The sequence below is a fragment of the Lagenorhynchus albirostris genome, chromosome 6, assembly GCF_949774975.1.
Source record: "Lagenorhynchus albirostris chromosome 6, mLagAlb1.1, whole genome shotgun sequence".
In the NCBI taxonomy this organism is placed as follows: Eukaryota; Metazoa; Chordata; class Mammalia; order Artiodactyla; family Delphinidae; genus Lagenorhynchus; species Lagenorhynchus albirostris.
In genome coordinates, this window is record NC_083100.1 from 27060607 (window position 1) to 27082693 (window position 22087).

At 37.2% G+C, this 22087-nt stretch overlaps 1 protein-coding gene across 3 annotated transcripts in view; it reads right to left on the reverse strand.

Moving 5' to 3' along the window:
• Positions 1 to 22087, reverse strand: part of UNC80 (unc-80 homolog, NALCN channel complex subunit) — a 238509-nt gene that overhangs the window by 201024 nt on the left and 15398 nt on the right. For all 3 annotated transcript variants that reach the window (XM_060151311.1, XM_060151309.1, XM_060151310.1), the window contains exons 6-7: positions 21506 to 21579; positions 18465 to 18604 (exon numbers count right to left, since the gene is read on the reverse strand). In XM_060151311.1, coding sequence (XP_060007294.1) covers positions 18465 to 18604; positions 21506 to 21579 — 214 coding nt within the window. The remainder of the gene's footprint in view (positions 1 to 18464; positions 18605 to 21505; positions 21580 to 22087) is intronic.

A 22087-nucleotide genomic window follows, 5' to 3' on the forward strand; every position in this document is an offset into this window, starting at 1 on the left:
TGCAGTAAAAAGTTCAGATATACAAACCCCGACGAGGTCTGGTGCCCTATGAATCATTTTCATAGCCTTTCTACTCCCTTACCAAAGCACGTGACGCCCTTTCTCCTCTCTACTCTCATTAGCATTGTCTGGCATGTGGAGGGGTGACTGTCTATGTACACGATGGTTGTGACCGTTGATGCTATCTTGTAGTCTAATATTCTTGAATATTTTAATGGAAGTAGCAAACTGAGTATAAGTTACAATTCAACCACATAAGTTGCTACGATACTAATTATTTAACCAAGTGGGCAGTAAACTGGTTGTAGAAAGTGTTTCTTCGTATCAGTTCCTATGTATGGAATGTTAGAGTTTATCCCTTTTACAGGGAGCTAGAATACGCTTTGGACATCAACAGCATGGCAACTTTTAATCCATCAGGAAGTCCCATAGATTCTCCTTCCAACCACCTTTCTCCACAGACCCCAACATGTCCCATTAGGCTTTACTGCAATTACTTCCTCCTAGTCTTATTGCTTCTTCTCATTTCTCCACTCCTCTGCTCAAACCCCTCCAATAGATTTTTAAATAAAGATCTTAAAATGAAATGCAAGCTGTTTACAGTGGCCAACATGGCCTGCATAATCTGGCTGTGTCTATCACTCTAACCTCATTATCATGCTTGCACTGGTATGCCAGTTATTTATTTTTCCCTCTTAACTCCAAATTCATCTTTTCTGCTTGCTCTGTGAAAATGGATTCGAGTCCTTTAAATATTTTTCTGTTGACAGCTGGCATGATGTTAAGCGTTGTCAGTAGAGGGAATGGAAGAGGTATTGCAAGAGGAAAGAATTTTGCTTCCTGGTTCTGATGGATTTGCTTGGCACATCCCTGCACTGTGTGCAGCTTCTCCAGTACCAGGCTCCCGTCGCGTCTGTGTGTATCCAGTACTGAGCTCCTGCAGTGCACACGGCTTCCCCAGTGTGCAGGGTCTGCAGCCTGGGTGATTTTTCTAGCACCAGGCTCCTGCCGCACTCACAGCTCTTCCTGTGCCCAGCTCCTCCGTGATCAGTGGCTAGCAGCACCCAGTGGTCAACAGCTCCCCTGGCACATCCCGTTTCAGGAAGTTCTGTAGCAAAGTGCCTCTACTAAGAGCCCCCCCCCCCATGAACAGCTTTCCCTACCACCCTAGAGAGTGGATTTCTGACATGTTCCAGAGGGCAGATTTCCAGCATGTTCCCCTGATACAGCACCACGCTGACTTCTCTGCCATTCAGTGAGGTGTGACTCTGTCCTCTCCAACAAGGTCTGGATCTCAGTCCTGGAGGGGCTTCTTCCTTGGGTGTTGTGTCTGAGCTTCAGAGTTGGTGACTGCTCCATTATATCTGCTATTTCTATATGCTTTAGAATTCTCTTTACTTCTTACTAGCTGGTCTCTCATTACCCCAATACCCCAATCCTCTGTTATACTTAATAATTCACTATATTAAACTTGCCCTGTTCAAATTACTGTGTGGTTTCTCCTTCCTGGTTGGACCCATCTGGATACATCTGGTAGTTGTGCTCCACTCACACTGACCTTCTTACTACCCCTGAATACATCAAGCTTTTGCCTGCTTCAGAGCTTTTCTCTATGTGGAAATTTCTATCCTTATGATCTAAGCTTTATCTGGGTTCTGTTCTAATGTCATCTTTTCAGAGAGGTCTTTCCTAACCATTATGGGAAATGGCTTCACTCTCCCACTATTCATCTCTTCATCTTGTTCTAATTTTCTTCATAGCACGTGGCATGACTTGAAATTATATTTATTTTGTTTACATGCTTATTGTCTGTCTTCATTTATTTGAATAAACTGATAAACTTCAGAAAAGGATTCAAAACAAAGATGATGAAACAGTTTGAAAATGTAAATAAGAAAGGCCTTTTCAGGATTTCCCTGGTGGCACAGTGGTTAAGAATCTGCCTGAAAATTCAGGGGAAACGGGTTTGATCCCTGGTTCGGGAAGATCCCACATGCCACGGAGCCACTAAGCCTATATGCCACAACTACTGAGCCTGCATGCCACAACTACTGAAGCTTGCATGCTGTAGGGCCCACGTGCCACAACTACTGAGCCCACATGCTGCAACTGCTCAAGCCTGCGCACCTAGAGCCCATGTTCGCGACAAGAGAAGCCACTGCAATGAGAAGCCCACGTACATAACTTATTAATACATTCAAATTTAAATAATATTTGACCTAACAAACTGAAGATAAACATCCACTCCAAAAAGTAAGGGGAAGAAAGATCAATTTAACATCAACTGGTATCAGTTTATGTAGGGAATATTTAACACTCAACATAAGATTTGATCATTGTCCTATATTATGGTTTACAAACCACTGAAAAAAATAATCAGTATCAGGATATATTAGGAAAGATTGCACAGGCACTAAAGAAGTTAGCCTAGAAAATCAACCCACAAGCTAAAAGAGAATGGCAATACAAGAAGCTGGCAACACTTAGAAACCACTATAGACAGTACTATAGAACATTTTAAAAAATCTTAATAAACGAAAAGACAAACTATACTCATTAGAATAAATACTCAATTCTATAAAGATTTCCACTCTTTATAGGTGGAATCCGTAAGTTTAATGTAATTCTCTTTTGTGTTCTGTACCCAGTTTCAATGTGTGGAAGTAGGAAGGGAGTGTTTCCCCATCACCAACAATTCTTTGGATGCCGACTGGATGTCCTACAATATAACTCAATTCTGACACCTCCTACCTGGAGACAATGTCAGATTCTACACGTTAAGGGTTCAGTGCTACAAGACTGCTCCCACTCCACTTCAGACACCAGTCACAAGTCCAGGTTGTTACCAGCGCTTCTGACCTACTAGTTATAGATTGGAGGTCCCCACAACCCCTGCCCCAGGACTTCAGCTTCCAGCTGCAAGTCCAGGTTGTTACCTGTGCTTCTGAATGACTGGCTACGAATCAGATGTTCCCATGGTCCCCTCCTTGGGTTTAATTAATTCACTAGAGAGGCTAACAGCATTCAGGAAACTCATGTACTCACTAGATTATCAGTTTATCATAAAAGGATATAACTCAAGAACAGCCAGACAGAAGAGATGCATAAGGCAAGGTATGGGGAAAGGGCACGGAGCTTTCATGCCTTCTCCAGGCTCGCCACTGTCCCAGCACTTCCATGTGTTCACCAGCCTGGAAGCTCTCTGAACCCTCTCTTTTGGGTTTTTATGGAGGCTTCATTACATAGGCAGTGATTGATTAAATCACTGGCCATTGGCGACTAATTCAACCTCCAGTCTGTCTCCCCTTTTCGGAGGTCAGGGGTGAGGCTAAAATTTCCAACCCTCTAATCACATGATTAGTTCTCCTGGCAGCCAGCTCTTAACCTTAGATGCTGTCCAAAAGTCACCTCACTAACATAACAAAAGACACCTTTGCTCCTCTTGTCACTTAGGAGACTCTAAGGGTTGTAGGATCGTTGTACCAGAAACAAGGACAAAGACCAAATATCATCTATTTCTTTTTATAAATCACAATATCACAAATTCTAACCAAAATTCTAAAGGGATTTATCTTTGATAAATCAATAAGACTGTTCTGAAACTTAACTGGATGGATGAAAAAAAGTTTGGGAGTAATCCAGAAAGGTTTAACAGGAAGTATAAAGAGTATAAATTGCCAGATATTAGTCTGTGCTTTACAACAATAATATTTAGCCAAGAGTTTAAACAAAAGTTCAGTGGTATAAAATATGGAGCTACAAAAGATTCAAATATTTACAAGAATTTAGTATATAAAAAAGGTCATGAATCAAATTAGTTCCAAGAATATACTAGTCAATAATATTGGCATAATTGACTTACTCCTCAGAAAAAAACTTAATTTAACCTTTCTTAATTAGCATATTTTATCACCAAATACAATCAAGATAGATTAAGATTTAAAGGCAAAAATATAAAACTATAATAATACTAGAAAAAAATTGGCTATTTGTTTTTATAATCTTGGAGTGGAGAAGGACTTTATAAGAATGGAATTGCCCCAAACTTAGAACAACACAAATGCACATCAACAGGTGAGTGGATAAGCAAACTGTGGTATATCCATTTGACAGAATATTACTCAGCAATAAAAGGAAGAGAACTATTAATATATTCAATAATTACACTGAGTAAAAAGAGTATGTGTTCACTTATATGAAATTCTGGAAAACTGCAAACTAATCCATAGAGACAGAAAGCAGATCACTGGCTGCCTATGAACGAGGAAAGAGTGGGGTGCAGAAGGGGAAAAATTATAAAAGGCACAAAGAAACCTTAAAGGGTGAGGGGTATGTTCATTATCTTGATTTTGGTGATGTTTTCACAAGTGTATATAACAATATATAACAAGGCAGAGCTGAAACACTGGGATTTTATTTAATTCTGACTTTCGATAGATAAATATCCATGTTATACTTTCAATGGTAGCCATATAATAGAAAATCTCCTTCCAATAGAAGAAAAAAGGAGATTAGAGAAAACTCAATGAGTTAACAGGCAGAGCAGAAGAGAAAAAAGAAACATAAAAAGCAGAGTATAGGGGCTTTCCTGTGGTGCAGTGGTTGAGAGTATGCCTGCCGATGCAGGGGACACGGGTTCGTGCCCCGGTCCAGGAAGATCCCACATGCTGTGGAGCAGCTGGGCCCGTGAGCCATGGCCACTAAGCCTGCGCGTCCGGAGCCGTCCGGAGCCTGTGCTCCGCAATGGGAGAGGCCACAACAGTAAGAGGCCCGCGTACCGCAAAAAAAAAAAAAGTATATAAAAAGCACAAAATAAAATAAAATGGAAAATATAAATCCAAATGGCAGTTATCAAAATAAATACTGAATACATTCATGGGCTAGAAGACAAAAATGTTCACATTGGATTTAAAAAACAAGGTTTAGTCACATGCTAATTACAAAAGAAAATCCTAAAAGTTGAGGGCACAGAAATTTAGGAAGGGAGAGAATGGGTATAGATATGCAAATATAACTAAAAGGAAGTTTGTGTAGCAATAATAAAAAATAAACTTTGAGGTAAAAGTATTATTAGATATAAAGATTGTCACCATAATGTTAAAAGAAAAACTTAGGAAGCTATGCTAATTCTAAACATGTATTGTACATACCTAACAAGAATGCTACCAAATGCTTAAAGCAAAACCTGAGAGACTTGTAAGGGGAAAATAGACAAATAATAGTAGTAGTATTTTAACACATATTTTCTAGCAAATAGTAGATCAAGCATACAAAGATTAGTAAGAATATAGGAGATCTGAATAACACACTCAGCATTATTTTCTTGTACCTCGCAGTGTATACAAATGAAGTCTCAAAAGAAACTGAAAACTCAACATCTCACATAAATCTAGTACTCTAACCATAGTTGAATCCCAGTAGAAACTAATAGCAAAAAGAAAAGCTCTCATCAGTTAGCAAATTTAGAAATACACTTTGAAATAACTCATGGGTCAAATAAAAAGTTACAAGTAGAATTTTTAAAATATTACATGGAATGATAATGATTCCACATATGAAAACGTGTGAGATACAGATAAAGTGGAATGAGAGGAACATTTAGAGATCTACATGCTTATAGCAGGATAAAGGAAACATAATGAAGTGAAAAACAATGAAGTAAGCATCTACTTCAATAGGTTAAAAAAAAAAGTAAATAAACCCCCAAATAGTACAGAATAAAAAAAGATAAAATAGGAGCATATACTAATGAAATATTAAACAAAGATAGATAGGATTAACAAAAACAAATGTTATTTCTTTGATAAAACTAATACAAATTAATCAAGAAATGTAGTAAAAAGTATGATCAAAATACTATCACTGAAAAAGCAGACATAACTAGATATGGTGACGGTTTCAGAAATGAGGGAAAACACTGTGAACAATGGAATTAAAAGTTTGAATACCTAGATGAACACATATTTATCCAACCAAACTGATTCAAGAAGAAATTAAAACCTAAATAGACCCACCACCTTTAAAAATTGAACTGTGGTAAATAAAGTTTATTTTAAAAATATATCAAGCCCAGAAGGTTTACAGCCAAATTTCATTAAATATTAAGGAAACAGGTATTTCTAGTTTTATACAAAGTGTTCCAAAGACAGAAAAATGAGGGAACATTCTTTTCATGAGGCTATTATAAATTTGCTACTGAAACCAGACAAGAACAGAACAGGAAAGGAAAACCAAAAGCCACACTCATTTATGAGCACAATGTAAAAATAATAAAATATTAACAAACTACATCCAGCAATGCACAAATTGGGTTTTCCCCAGGAATTTAAGGATGATTTATTATTAGAAAATCTATTAATTTACTACCTAAAAAGATTATAGGAGAACATGTCCCATGATTTTCTTAATAGATGCACAAAACCTTTTATAAAATTTATTATTAATTTATTAAAGTCAATAACAAAAATGAGAAAAGAGCTATAATGATAAGACTGTAGAATATGGGTAGAGTCAGGCAAATAAGGAGATGCAACAGAATGGAGAGCCCCAAAATCATACATTCACATATGTGGATACTGATACTGATACTCAATAAAGTTACAAATCTGCAGGAGAATAACTGTTTAAGAAATGCTGAGGGAAAAAATGAGTCATTCATGTGGAGAAACCAAATCCCTATTTCATACCACCATGTATCAGAAAAAGCCAACTTTAGATGAACTGGAGACATAGCAAAGGCAAAACAGAAGAAAACTATGGAGAAAATATTTATAACCAATATGAAAGGATTCTTAAAGAAGATACCATCCCCAACTATTTTAAGAGAGTATTGATAAATTTGACTATTTCAAATGTAAAACTTCTATTAAAAAACATAAACAAAGTGAAAAGTCTACAAAATATAAAAGATAATTGAAATGTATTTAGCCTACAAAGGATTATTCTTCTCATTAATAAAGAATGCTTATAAATCAGTAAGAAAAAGACAAATAGTTCAAATGGAGCAAAGGGTATGGAAGGAAATTTCACCAGAAAGAAAACCTAAAGAGAGAATAAACATAAAGAGATACTCTACTTCATGAATAATCAGGGAAATGTAGACTTAGACCACAATGAGATATCACCTCACACCCATCAGATCTGTGAGAGTATAGAAGCCTGAAGACAGTAAGAAATGTGGAGGGTGCAAATACATGGGAACGCTCATACACTGCTGGTAAACCCTTTCCGGGTGCAATTTGGTGATATCTAGTAAATTTTACAGTGTCCCTGCCTTATGATCCAGAAATTCCACCTTAGAGAAACCCTTGTACACAAAGAGACATGCACAAGAATGTTTATTGTAGCAATTTTGTTACAGTAAAAACCTAGAGAACATTCTCAAAGTCAGCCAAAGGAGAATAGGCAAAAAAATGCTAGTACGTATATTCATTTAACAAAAGTTAATTAGGTGTTATATGATCTACCAGGCTGGGGTGCTTGTAATGTTCTATTTCACCTGGGTGCTGATTACTCTAGTGTATTCACCTGTGAAAATACATAAAATTAACCACTTGGGTGTTGTGTACTTTTCTCTGTGTTTCTTTAGAGAATTTTAGCCAACTAAGATCTTGAACTTTATCAATATAGACTAAATATCCACTATTTATATATACAGAAACTCTATCCATATGTACACTATATTTTATATAATATACATATATATTGATACACATTTATACAGAACTCTGTACATCCATTATATATAAAATAAATATATAATAAATGTATAATGTAAATATTTATATATGTAATTTATATTATTTATATATATAGTTTTATACAAATGTCTCATCATCCTCTGGGTGATGTGTTAGACTGTTCTTTCAAAATACTTTATTATCTAACTTTTCATTATGTAATCATTTTATTTAAAAGGCTGAGTCTCAGAATTGTGAATTGCTGAGTTTTCATAAGAAGTATGAGGGTTAGATTCAAAATTAAGGTTCTCCTCTTGAGCAGGATATCTCTTATTTGCCTCCAACCCTGCTGCTCCCCAACCCCATCCACTTTCCACCCTTCTCTACCTCCATGTCCAGAAAGACTGGTCTGTATAGACTCTATAGAAGGCTCCCATGCCTTTCGCTCCAGGGTGAATTCTGCAACAGGAGGCTCCCACAGGAGATGGGAAGGAAGAAGGACAATGATTTTCTCCCCAAGACTCCTCCCTCCCAGAGATCTGAGGAGAGCTCACACTGTGGCCTAGGACCGATGTGACCACGGTAGGTCACAGATCGTATTAATCACTCTCTCCCTACAGTTCTCCACAGCTGTTCCCTCCCATTGCCCACTCAGACTTGGAGCCTCCTGGTGGGCCTCCTGATGGCACTCTCCCTGGAGTACTGCACTAGCTCCTGTGGTTTCGCTACATCCTATCTAAACCTTTGTAAATAGCCCTTTTTAATCTCTACTCAAATTACCAGTCTATCACTTGTTTCCTCCTGAGACCCTGACTGGTTATGTCCCCAAGCCCAGTTGGAGGGAAAGTAACAACCTTGATTCTCATTTCTACCATTTTCCTGAGAGGCCTTCAACACTCTTCCCTCCCACCCACCCCACTCCACTTCTCATTTTTTAAAAAGCATGGACTAACCCACTCCTCTCAGCCTATCGTTCATACCTAGAATAAGAGGATTTTATTTTTTCAGTGCTGTACTCTTGGATTTATAAAGAAAAGACAAAGAATGAGGTTGGCTTGGCTACCAGCTGGGTAATTTTAGGTTCTCAAGCATTTGTGACAGTCAATTGACTTTTTATAAGGGCCTGTTGTTTTCTTGACTAGGCCGCGGTGATGAAAGCAGACATTAGTAGTTCAACAGATTTCCATCCCCCCACCATTGGACTAGCTATCTTCACCCTTTACCTTTTGCCCCACACCACAGTGTCCCCAAATATTTCTAGTTAGTAAATTAGTTTAGGAAGTTCCATAAATAATTTCAAGTCCCTAGAGCAGTGTTCTATATAGTGATATGTCAATGTACTGCTTCTGTGAGAATTTGCACACTCCCAAGTCTTATCCCAAACTTAACTAAACCAGAATTGCTGGTGATAGAACCCAGGAATCTTTATTTTAAACAGTATCTCCAGGTAATCTTTTTTTTTCTTATTGAAGTATAGTTGATTTACAATATTGCATTAGTTTCAGGTGTATAGCAAAGTGATTTGGTTTTGTATATCTATATATTTTTTCAGATTATTTTTTGTTAGAGGTTATTACAAGATATTGAATATAATTCTCTGTGTTATATAGTAAATCCTTGTCGCTTATCTATTGTATATATAGTAATTTGGATCTGTTCATCCCATATTCCTAATTTCTCCAGGTAATTCTTAAACATTCTTAATAAGATTGGAGGGCAACTAACTGCCCTAGAGAGCAAATAATGCATGACTTTTGTACTTTTAAACAACATCCAAAACAATTCCTATATGGAAACACTAACTGCAATGATATGTTGGTAGTTTTGTCCCTGAGGGTGCCAGATGACTATATTTCTGTCTTTACACACAAAATTTATTTGACTGAAAGTAATTACTACTGTACAGTTGAGTCTCATAGTTATTAACTACTTACTAACAGATCAGTTCTGCTGATAATCAGGTCTTCAACAGCAAGACTCCACCAATATACGGCTGCAATCAGAGACTAAAAACGAGTCTATAACTTAGGCAATCAAAATTTGTTAAGCAAATTCACATTTCAGTTGCTTAATATTTAAAGAGACTCTGAAACAAGAATGAAGTTAACAGGCCATTCTATAGCAAATATTTATAACGTGGAGTACCTTCATTTTATCAAGTACAAGTTTATTTGGCTTAAAAGTGTGAGCTACACTGGGGTGAGTAGTCAATAAAAGGCAAGAATAATCAATCATGTTTTTTTCATTTAGGACAGGATTATCAGACAATCAACTTGTCACTAAGTAACCAGTAAGTCATTTTACTTAACTAATCAACTATCTACTTAACTAAATGTGAGGAAAAATTTACATAAGTAAATAAAAATGGTATGGGGACAGCTCATTGTATGATATGACAGGAGAGTTATTTCCAACTCTAATATTCTATGATTCTGTAAGTTATTTTGCAGAAAAAAGAGAAAATTTTATGAAAGTACGAATACAAGTCTTACTCTAAATGGTATATGTAAAAGTAATGAAGAGAAGTATATATACAAAAAAAATGTTTATATCTACCTGATGAGCTCATGGATAATTTTCAATTTTTTAAAGATATTTTATACCTTTAAATTTTTTTCTATAATTAGCACATACTTCTCTGATATGTGTAGAATACATCATGACCAAAAAAGACTGTCAAAAAAAGGTAGGAATTGCTTTAGTGAATTTTCCAAGCAACTATGGCTTTAAGGAAACCAAGTTATTAATTAGGGTCGGGAGATCCTAGTAGAATGCAACCAAAGCAAAAAAACACTTTGGAAATAACAGACAATCTATGGAGGAAGAGAACTGTGGAAATTAGTCCTGACCCTATGCAGTATTTAATGAAGCAGAAATTAAGTCTATGCATATGGTAATTAAAGATGAAATCTGACATTAATTTTAAAAAACTAGCTACCTGTTCTCTGATTGCAGAGTTCCAGGAAGAGTAATGTTCCATTCAGTCAAGGTCAGGGCAAAAGAGATGGTAAATTGGATTTCTCTGATATAAGAGGACAGCTTTTGTTCCTAGGATATTTGCATTGTTTTATTAAAGTTCTCTTTATTTCTGACTAATACATGAACTCCTCCAATGCAGACACATTAACATTAGCATTTTCTGAAAGGTCTACCTTGTGCCTCATTTCCATGGCAACCACTCCCTGCAGCTAGGCAAAGAGAAGACATAATTCATTTTTTCTGCAGCGCCACTGAGTTCATATCTAATTCACACGTGAGGTTTATGTGTGCTATGGGTGACTGTGTGCATATATGTGTCGATGAATGCATATACACGTAGATGACTGACTGTGGCAATATCAGAGAATGGGAAAAACAATGTCCTTCCACAAAGAGGAAACCTTGGACATTATAGTTGGCTTTGTCTTTACAGGCAAATCAGAATGAAGCCATTAACACTGAGTTTTGGCAGAGGAAAGAAAGATCATTTGTTATTTATATTTGCAAATTTCCAATGCTTACTCTGGTTGAGAAAAATTATGTAAGAAATATAAGTTCCTGGGTATTTTATGACCTCAATATTTCACCATAACATTGTTTTTCACAATTGTTTAAAGTCAGGCAGAAGCATAGTATTTGAGGTAAGAAATCACTTACATTTAAATTAAATTAAACTCCTTGGAATGTGTGTAGAACAGAATTAGTAAAGAAGAAATATGAGAATACTTAATGACTGATATAAAGAAAATACAGATATCTAGTCATAATAATTATATATAAAATGATGGTGACATTGTAATCATTATTATTTATTGTAATTAGCCTCCAAAATAGCCCCCAATGATCCCTGCCTCCTGGTATCTACACCCTTGTGGAGTCTCCTCTCACACTGTACTAGGGTTGGTTCATGTGATACACAGAATATAGCAGAAGTGATGGCATGTCACCTTGGTGATTAGGTTATAAAAGACACTGAAGATTCCATCTGGATATTAGGTTATAATAGACAGTGAGACTTCCATCTTGGTTTCTCACCCTCTTTCCTGGGTAACTTGTTTTATGGGAAGCCAACTGCCAGGTCATGAGGAATTCAGGAGGCCCAGATGTTGAAGAACTGAACCCTTTGGTCAACAGCCATATGAGTGACCTTGAAAGTAGACACTCCAGCCCATTCAAGTCTTCAGATGACTGCAGCTCTGGTCAGTATCTTGAGAGACCCTGAGTCACAACCACTTAGCTAAGCTGTTTCTAGATTCGTGATTCTCAGAAACTATGTGAGACAGTAAATTTCTTTCATTTTAAGCTGCTAAGAAATTTGGGTAACTTGTTGTACAGCAATTGTAGCAAATACAGATTTTGGTACCAGAAATAAACATGGAAAAGAAGAGGCAAGAGAGAAGTGGGGAAAGGTAAGCTTGGTCGGGAATGATCATGAAGACTTAACATATGCTTACCAAGGAGTCTGAAATGTATCCTAAAAACTATGGGTAGCCACTGAAGATTTGTTAGCAAGGGGATAGAATGATCAGATATGTATTTTAAATCACTTTTGTAACATTATATAGATAATGGTTTAGAGGAAGGCAACACTGAATGTAGACATACCAGTTAGGATCACTTGCAGAAATCCAAATAAGAGGTGATAAGGATCTGAACTAAGGCAGTGACTATGAGGTTGGAGAGAAGGAAAGGATTTGAGAGACATTAATAAGGCAGAATGTAAAGGACTTGGAGTGGAGTAAACCTCCCGTTTTTGACTAAGATGTGTGGGTTGATAGTAGTGCCATCTACTGAAATAGGGAAGATAGGAGAATGCATTTGGTTTTAGACAGGCTGAGTTTGAGGTACAGAAAGAGCTTTCTATCAGTCTCTTGATTACATGGGTTTGGAGCCTAAAAGAGTTGTCTAGATGGGATATCTTTTGAGGGTCACCATCACCTTGCGAGTCATTGAAACTATGGCAGTGAATAAGACCACTCAGAGGGAGAATGTGGGAGGAGAGGGAAACAGCAACAGTAAGAGGAGGGCCATGGAAGAGAAGGCAAAGAAAAAGTCTAGGGCTTCCCTGGTGGCGCAGTGGTTGGGAGTCCGCCTGCCGATGCAGGAGACACGGGTTTGTGCCCCGGTCTGGGAAGATCCCACATGCCGCGGAGCGGCTGGGCCCGTGAGCCATGGCCGCTGAGCCTGCGCGTCCGGAGCCTGTGCTCTGCAACGGGAGAGGCCACAACAGTGAGAGGCCCGCGTACAGCAAAAAAAAAAAAAAAAAAAGTAAAGAAAAAGTCTATAAAGGTTCCATTTGAAAGGTAAGGAAAACAACAACAACAGAGTATAACGTGAAAAAAGTCAAGGAGGAAGTGTAGAGTGGCCACCGGGGTTAAAGTGTTAAAAGACCCAATTAGATAAGGACCAAATAGGAGCTGAGTTTCTGACCTGTTGGGAGAGGTCAGGGGAAGGTGATGCTAGCATTCGTTCCTGAAAATGACTAATTCTGGCAAACAACCACAACACTTTCTCCTTTAATGAGGGATCAAGAAGAAAAGAGGCTTCCATAAAAACATAGTTAAGGAGGTGGGTGGCTTGCTATAGGAACTCCATTGTGCTCCCCCAAAGGCCTATCTTCTCATGGAAGAGGAGTGAAGAGTGTGGACCGCGTAACTGTCTAGATTGGGCTCAGATCTAGCTCTTCTACTTTCTGTGTGTCCTTGAGTGAGTCATTTAATCTCTCTAAGCTTCAGCTCCTCATCTTTAAAAGAGAAACAATGTCTTCTTTGCATGGCTGTTGTGAAGATTAAACTCATCCACTTATTCAGCGCCCTTCACTAGGCCATGTGCCAGGCGCTAGAGATAGAGCAATGAGTGAAAGAGATTTGGTCCCTCTGCTCATGGATTTTACAGTGATAGCTAATCACACAGGTCTTTAAACTACAATTGCCATTTGTACCGTACGAGAAAACAGGGAGTTCTGTGATTGTATTTAAAATCTGCCAAAGCCTCCCTAGGAAGTAAGGAAATGCTATTTAAATTGAGTCTTGAAGAATGAGGAGCTGGTTAAGTAAAGAGAGATGGAAGAACCATCCAGGCAGATGGAATAACATACTCCAAATCTCAGAGCTAAGAGGAAGTATGATGCATGTGAAGAACTCAGAAGATGTTGGAATCTAGTGATGTGAATGTGAGTAATTACACAATGTTAGACAGGAGAACTAGACAGCGGCTAGATAATGTGGAGCTTTGAGGGGTATTTCAAGGATTTTGAATTTTATCTTGATAGCAGTGGGCAGCCTTTGAAAAAGTTAAAGTGTAGGAGTGGCATGATTAGTTTTTTTCATGTCTCTGTATGTCCTCTATTGGGTGGTGACAAGAGTGAATAAGAGAAGATTAATAAGTAGGCTGTTGCAGGACTCCAGGCAGGAGGTGATGAATGGCTTGAATAATGGTGGTGGCCATACAGGTAGGTGGGAGTAAGCAGATTCAGAATATTTTTATATGTGATTTTTCTCAGTCTTCCTTATATCATAAATTTAATAACTACTCATAGAGTTGCTCAAGCCCAAAACCTAAGTTATGCTTGATTCTTTTCTTTTTCTCACTCTTCACATCCAGTCATGTCAGCTCTACCTTAAATATATCTCAACTGCAACCTCATCTCAGCCTTTCCACCCCTGCTACCACCATCCTAACCAAGCCACATCCTCTCTCACCTGGACCGTTGCAAATGTCTCCTAACTAATCTCTGTATCTACTTCTGCTTTCCAAGCCTAGTTTCATAAACCATCTGGAGTGATATTTAAAAAGTATAATTCACTTAATGTCACTCCACTGCTCAAACAACTCCAATGACTTTTCATCACACCTGGAACAAAATTCAAACTTCTTACCATGGCTTCCTGGCTCCTCCGTGATCTGACCCCTAATAACCACTTTGGTTTGATTCCCTACACCTTACCCCCTGCTCACCACTAGCCCCTGGTCACACTGGCCTCCCTTCCATTCCTGGAACACATTGAGCTTATTCCCACTTCAAAGCCTTTAGACTTGTTCCCTCTGCCTGGAGTGCTCTTCCCAGATCTTCCTGAGGCTGTGTCCTTCATATCATTTAGGTCTCTATGAAAAAGAGCCCATTTCCCATCCCTTTGTTTTAGTTTTTCCTTCTTAGTCCTAGAGTAACTTGAAAATATTTTTACTTATTTATGCATTTACTCTCTTTTATCTGTCTATCTTTTTAGAAAATAAGCTCTTTGAGGATAAGAACTTTGACACTGAAACAACCCTAGTGTCTAGAATACACTTAAAAGATATAGAAATGAATGAATAAATGAAAATTTAGACAAAACTATGAATGTAAAGACCCTAGTTCTGTTTTTTGGCACACAGGAGATGTCTAACAACAGGTAGTTCCTGTTGTTATTCTCTTTAATCTGTGTAGTAAGGAGTTACTTTTTCCCCAGATATGATTAAATTATACTGTTGATAACTTTGTTAGTGAGTTATTGTCACTAAATAAAATGAGAGTCTTGGTGTGTGGAGGGGTCATCATAGTGGTTACTTTTGAATAAGTGGAACAGTAATATGAGAAGAGTCTGTACATACTCAAAAGGACTGTGATGGATACACTTTGGGGAGCCACCCCTGCTTCCCACCTGATGGTGGTCACACCCTTTATAGTCCTATTTTCCTGAGTTTGGGCAGGGCCTGTGACTTTCATATAACCTATAGAATAGGGCAAAAGTAATGGCATGTCACTCTTGTGATTAGGTTATTTTATATGACAACGATAATGAGATGTCACTCCTGTGATTATGTTATATTATAAAGACTGTATAGGCAGACTGGAGTTAGAGAGGACTTCTCTCCCTTGCTGGTTTTAAAGAAGTAAGCTGCCATGTTGTGAGGTAGCCTGTGGAGAGGCCACATAGCAATGAACTGTGGGTGGCCTCTAGGAATGGAGAGCAGCCCCGAAATAACAGCCAGCAAGGAAACAGGGCCCTCAGTCCTACACCCACAGGAAATGAATTCTGTCAACGACCTGAAAAGGCTTGTAAGCGGATCTTTCCTGAGTCAAGCCTGTGATGAAACTGTAGTCCATCCTGACACCTGGATTTCAGTCTGATAAGACCCTGAAGCAGAGAGTCCAGCTAAACTGTGCCTGGATTTCTGACGTACAGAAATTTTGAAATAAAAAATGTGTGTTGTTTTAAGCCAGTAAGTTTGTTGTAATTTGTTACATAGCAATAGAAAACTAAAACAAGAACCATATACAGAAACTAAAGAAAAGCAAAATTTAGTCAAATATAAAAAGGACATGCCAAATACATATATATGTATGTATAACAATCACTTTGCTGTAAGTCAACTATACTTCAATTTTTTTAAAAGGCCATTAAATAGAGTTATCTAAAAATGAAATGAGTTTCATCTGAGAGTACTAACTTTCTCATTGCTGAAAGTGTTCAACTGGTTCAAATGTGGTTAGTTTATCAGCAAGGAGACAGGAGATTGGATTGGTTATCCTCACAGGGTTCCTACCACATTAAAAATGATATGATTTTAAGAATGAATTATCACCATTGACCTGGCACAGTAAATCCTGTAGATAAACACAAACAACCCCTGCTTACACAACTAAAGTTGCTGTCAAACTTTCATATTCCCAGCCAGCAAAAGCTTATTCAATGGAGCTACTTGCTTTTAAAATCCAAAATAAAGACAGAAAAATAAACTCTTTTCATTTTGCTTTTTGAAAGCACAACATAGTGTTTTGGTTAAAAAGCAATTATATTCATTTGATTCCATGCTTTCAACAATTCTAAGAAATCTTAAAAAAAAACAACAACACTATACACGGGGAGGGGGAAGGGTAAGCTGGGACGAAGTGAGAGAGTGGCATGGACACATATACACCACCAAATGTAACATAGATAGCTAGTGGGAAGCAGCCGCATAGCACAGGGAGATCAGCTCGGTGCTTTGTGACCACCTAGAGGGGTGGGATAGGGAGGTGGGAGGGAGACGCAAGGGGGGGGATATATGTCTATGTATAGCTGATTCACTTTGTTATAAAGCAGAAACTAACACACCATCGTAAAGCAATTAAACTCCAATAAAGATGTTAAAAAATAAAAATAAAACACTATACCCATGTGGCCTGATTCTGGTGCCAAAAGGAGGTAGATCATTTTAAAATTACCTACAAAAAGGCAAGTTAATACTGAGAGGAAATATCTGTGAATCTTTTCTCTGGGGGTGAGGGAGGTATAAGGACTTGTATCCAGAATACATTAAAAACTCCTACAATTCAATAAGAAGAAGACAAACAACTCAGTTAAAACTTGGGCAACGGTTTGAATAGGTATTTCACCAAAGAAGATATTCAGATAGCTAACAAAGACATGAAAATATACTTAACATCATTAGGTATTAGGGAAATGTAAATTAAAGCCACAATCAGATCTCACGTCACACCCACTAGAGTGGCTATAATAAAAAGACAACAACGAGTTCTGCCAAAGATATAGAGAAAAGTGAACCCTCATACATTTCTGGTGGGAATGTAAAATGGTGCAGCCATTTTGGAAAACAGTTTGATAGTTCTTTAAAAAATTAAACATAAATTTACCATACAACCCAGCAATTCCACTCCTAGGTATCTACCCAACAGAAAGAAAAACATTTGCCCATCCAAAAACATATACGTGAATGTTCATCGAAGCATTATTCACAACAGGCAAAGCGTTAGAAACAACCTAAACATCCATCAACTAATGAATGGATAAACAAAATGTAATACATCCATACAACAGAATACTATTCAGCAACAAATCGGAATGAACCGTTTGTACGTGCTATGATCTAAAACGCTGTGCTGAAGGAAAGAATTCAGATGCAAAAGACTGCAGATGGTACGATTCCACTTATTTGAAGTATCCAGAATTGCAACTATATATAGACAAAAAGCATACTAAGCGATCAGTGTTTGAAATGGGCAGAGGGGATGTTTTGGGGTGATAGAAAATGTTCTGAAATTGAATTGTGTTCATAATTGTACAATTTTGTAAATTTGCTAACAATCATTAAACTGTACACTTAAAATGGGTTAATTTCATGGTATGCAAATTAAACCTCAATAAAACTATTTTTAAAATACCTCCTCTTAAAATACTATCTACTAGACAATAACGTCATTTGAAAACACGGATATACAAATGGTCTCAGGGACCCTCCCCTCCTAGGTGGAGTTTATAGATGGGTACAAAGGCAAATCTCATGAATCCAGGCTTTCATCATTTTATCAGGGAGTAGGAAGAAGTGGATCAATGTTTGTCCCTAGGGAAGGCGTCGGTAAGTAAAGTCACTATGACACAAGCTAACAGAGGCAGCCTTGGAATATTTACAAAGAACAGACTTTGGAATTCCCTGTCAGTACTTTAGAAGCACTCATTTTTTAATACAAGGATCTGCTGGTATAAAGTATTTTTATACATTAGAACAGATCATTTCACACTCCTGCAACACAATCTTTTGATAGCATCACTTATTTCTGCATCGAAATATTTAAAATATTATTCAGTTCAGACATCTCATTGAATCAGACATGTCTTTCCATGTCTACCCGAGTGTGTTTAAATGAGCTATTCATAGCTCATTTCTGGAATTATTAATCTAACTATACTTTGACCAAGAAGATGTACATACGTATCGTGCACTTACACATTTTAAGGGACAGAGGCTATATAAGTAGCTAGAAATGTATATTTAATTTTTGGGAGCTGGGGATACATTTTCGACCCTAACATTGCAATTGTGTACCTGGAATGCGATGGTCCTCTTTCCTGGGAAGTCTGGGAGGACAGACTTCCATCAAGGGAGTTTCCTCGGTGGCAGCCTGAAATGGTGGCCTTGGGTGAGATGGAATCTGACTGGAACGTTTCAGAGACCACCTGGAGTCCCTTTTGGGGGTGGAGATAGTAGATTAGTGCTTTATTTTCCTTCAGGCATATCCTCTAGAATTATCTATCATATTATATACATTGTTTTTTAAGTTAAAAAAATCTGCAGCATAGTTAAATATCATGTCATAGAGGAAGGGATTTTGCCTTCATTTAAGAGGGAATGGAAACTGGCTTCTAGAGAGCACCTGTGTCATTCTAAGCCTTGGGCTAAGTACTTAGACATAGAGACATGAGGCAGAGAACAAGGGTCAGGTTAGAAAGAGCTAATCAAATCAAAGACAAAACATAAGAATGAAAGTGCAAGGTTCAGGTTTTTCCATTACGCATCAGGGGGGCATGTAATACATTTTTCCAATTGGATACAATTACCTTTACTTGTAAGTACAAATTCATTTCACTTTATTTACAGAGTAGTTTAATTACATTTAGCTGATAAATGTAATTCTGCCCAGGTAATGTGAGCTATTTTTCTATCAGTATTACAGATAAAATTCTTTGCTAAAAGATAAAGACCCTCAAAAACTGATCATAGCATTTTAGCCCTTACAATTTCGATTTTCATATGTAAAATAAGAAAGCATTGTTCAAACATGATGCATAGAGAGACAAATACAGCTAGAAATTTGATGAAATAAATCCTCTGAATTTGATCAAAGAATCCTTCTGCATGAACATATGATGTGTATTTCATGTTAGATTTTTGGAGATAAAAAAATATTGGATGAACCTGAACCTTGAAATCCAGAGTTTACAGTTTAGTTTTAAGAGAAGTAAATACAGGTTACAGCAGCACATCTGATAGAAGTATAATGCAAGCCACATATAGGAGACACACACCTAATTTTTAAAGTAGTAAAAAGAAATAGGCAAAATTAAAATTTTAATAATATAATCTGTTTAATCCCAAATTTTCATTTCAACATGTCATCAATATAAGTGTTACCAATAAGTATTTACATTTTTTATACTAAGTTTTCAATATCGGGTATACATTTTATACTTAACACCAATTCAGACTATTCAATCAATTCAAACTAATCATGTTTCAAGTGCTCAGTAGCCAAATGGGCCTGGTGGCTACCATATTGGACAGTGTAGGTTTAGAGTAATTAGACAAGAGTTCATGGGGAGTCAAGATCTAAATTCGTCCCTAAAAGAAAGATACAATTTACGTAGACAACAGGGAAGAGGAAACAGTCTGAGGGAAGACCCAGAGACTAAAACTGCATGCTCTGCCCCCTGGGAGCAGTGCTTAACTAACTGAAGGGATAATCAGGGTCACCTAAGAAGGATGATGTCAAGTGGTGGAATGCACAGAGAGCCAGGGAGAGGAGTGTGGTCTTGAGGTGATGGTTGATGGGATCCACTAAAGGTTCCTAAGGAGGAAGGGATATAATAAAAGGATGGCACCTTGTATATAATGAGCCTCTGTGGAAATGATGAGTTAATAAAAATATGATGCATTAGGACGATTAGTCAGGCATTATGAACTGATATTTATGTGAAGCAGGAGAGGCTAGAGGTAGAAAATCCAATCTGCGCCTCCAGCTGCAATCTAGTTACGAGGACCTGGATTTAGCGGGGTAGCAGTGCACACCTGAGCAACGGGATGAAAAGAAAACAGGATGACTCAGGAAATCAAATGGAAAGGATTAAAGAGACTGAAATGTGGGATTTATGTATTTCATTGTATCTAAGATGTCTTCAAGTTATAAGATACACCATTATTTTATGTATGATTAAGAAAAAAATTTCTGTTAATTAAATTAGGACACTTCTTATCAGTGAGAACTTTTTAATTTTATACTTATTAAAAAGGTCTACCTTAAAAAAAAGGTCTACCTTAGCCTTATTTATGCAGAGCTTTTGATTATATATTAATCCCATGTATATGTAAAAAGGAAAATATAAGTGAAATAAATTTGTGTAGGTATTCCTAAAATTCTTTTACATTTAGCAATTTCAACTCAGAGCTGTTGATATATATTTTTCCATAGAATAACTTCCTCTGTGTCAAGAGTGTTATTTCTTAAAAGAGTGCTTCACTATCCCCTCTGACATACTATTCTAAGCCACTGACCCTGATTCTGCAAACCTGGATGCTGAAAATGACCAAATTTATGCTGCAAGAATGACAATCATATCAAGACTTCTACCAGGCAGGGAGATGGTTAGAGGCCAAAGATCATGAAATACACTAGATTTCAAATATGTTAAAAGTGAAAAAAATGTACATCTTAGAATAGATGAAATACAGCATATAAATCACAGTGTCTATACTTAGCAATTGCTCAGTAGGAGATATACTAGGACTCCAAAATTTCTAGTTTTCATGGTGAAAAGGATGGTGCTACTCCTGGCAATAATGCATGAACTGGAAAGAGGATCCAATTTTGATGGAAAGCAGTAAAGTGTATTTTTCACATGCTGAACTGGAAGTGAAAGCAGGTCATCTAACACGTATTAAGTTAATGACAGTATACATTTCTATGTGGCTTTGAACTACCCTGGTCTTCATTTCTCTTCTGAATCAAATAGTGCATGATGAATTTACATTAAATTATATTCTGTTTTATTATGCATCTTCTGTTTTATGTGGATTGGTCTTGATTCCCCATTAAACTTTACTTTCCTTAAAGGATGCTGTAACTTAAACCTCCTTTCCTTCCCCACTGCTGCAGGACTATTGTACTTATATTAGGTTTGCCTAGCAAATATTAGGAGACTCAATAATTGAGAACAAGATGATACTTGAGTTAATGCAGGATGAATAATGATAACTAACATTTATTGTTACATGCTAGCCATTGAGACACAGCACTGGTCAAGTCTTACCCTTCACACTACACTACGTTCAAGGAATGACCACCCTTCTTCTCATGATTATAATATACTCACCTCTCGGTGTCTTGTGTCTTGATTTGGTGATTCACAGGTCTGACTTTGACTGTTGATGGGAGAGCTTCTCTTAGCTGCAAAGATAGATGAAATCCCACCACAAATTTTATAAGTTTATATGTTATATAAGGTATTTTATTTCCTAAGTTCATTCCACTTTCAAATCAAAACCTATTTTAATAGATCATTAAAACCTTGCAAGAAGACATTTAATAGCATATGTTGTAAGAGAAATCACATAACCTATTCAAAAATCTTAGCATTTCTAGGATATCAATATAGATTTCTTTATTTATTCAGTATGACTCAATAAGTTAAGGTGCTAAAAATTGGCCATACTAAAAATTATAACAGTTAACATCTACATATTACCTAATATCTGTCAAGTCCTGTTCTAAGCGTTTTACATATATCAACTGATTCAACACTTACAATAACCCTGTAATAACTTATGGTATACTTCCAGACCCATTTTACAGATGAAGATACTAAGAAACAGGGAATTTAACTTGCCCAAGGTCACTGACCCTTAGAAAAAGGTTCCAGCCCAGGCTACCCGGCTCCAGGTGCTTTATTGAACAC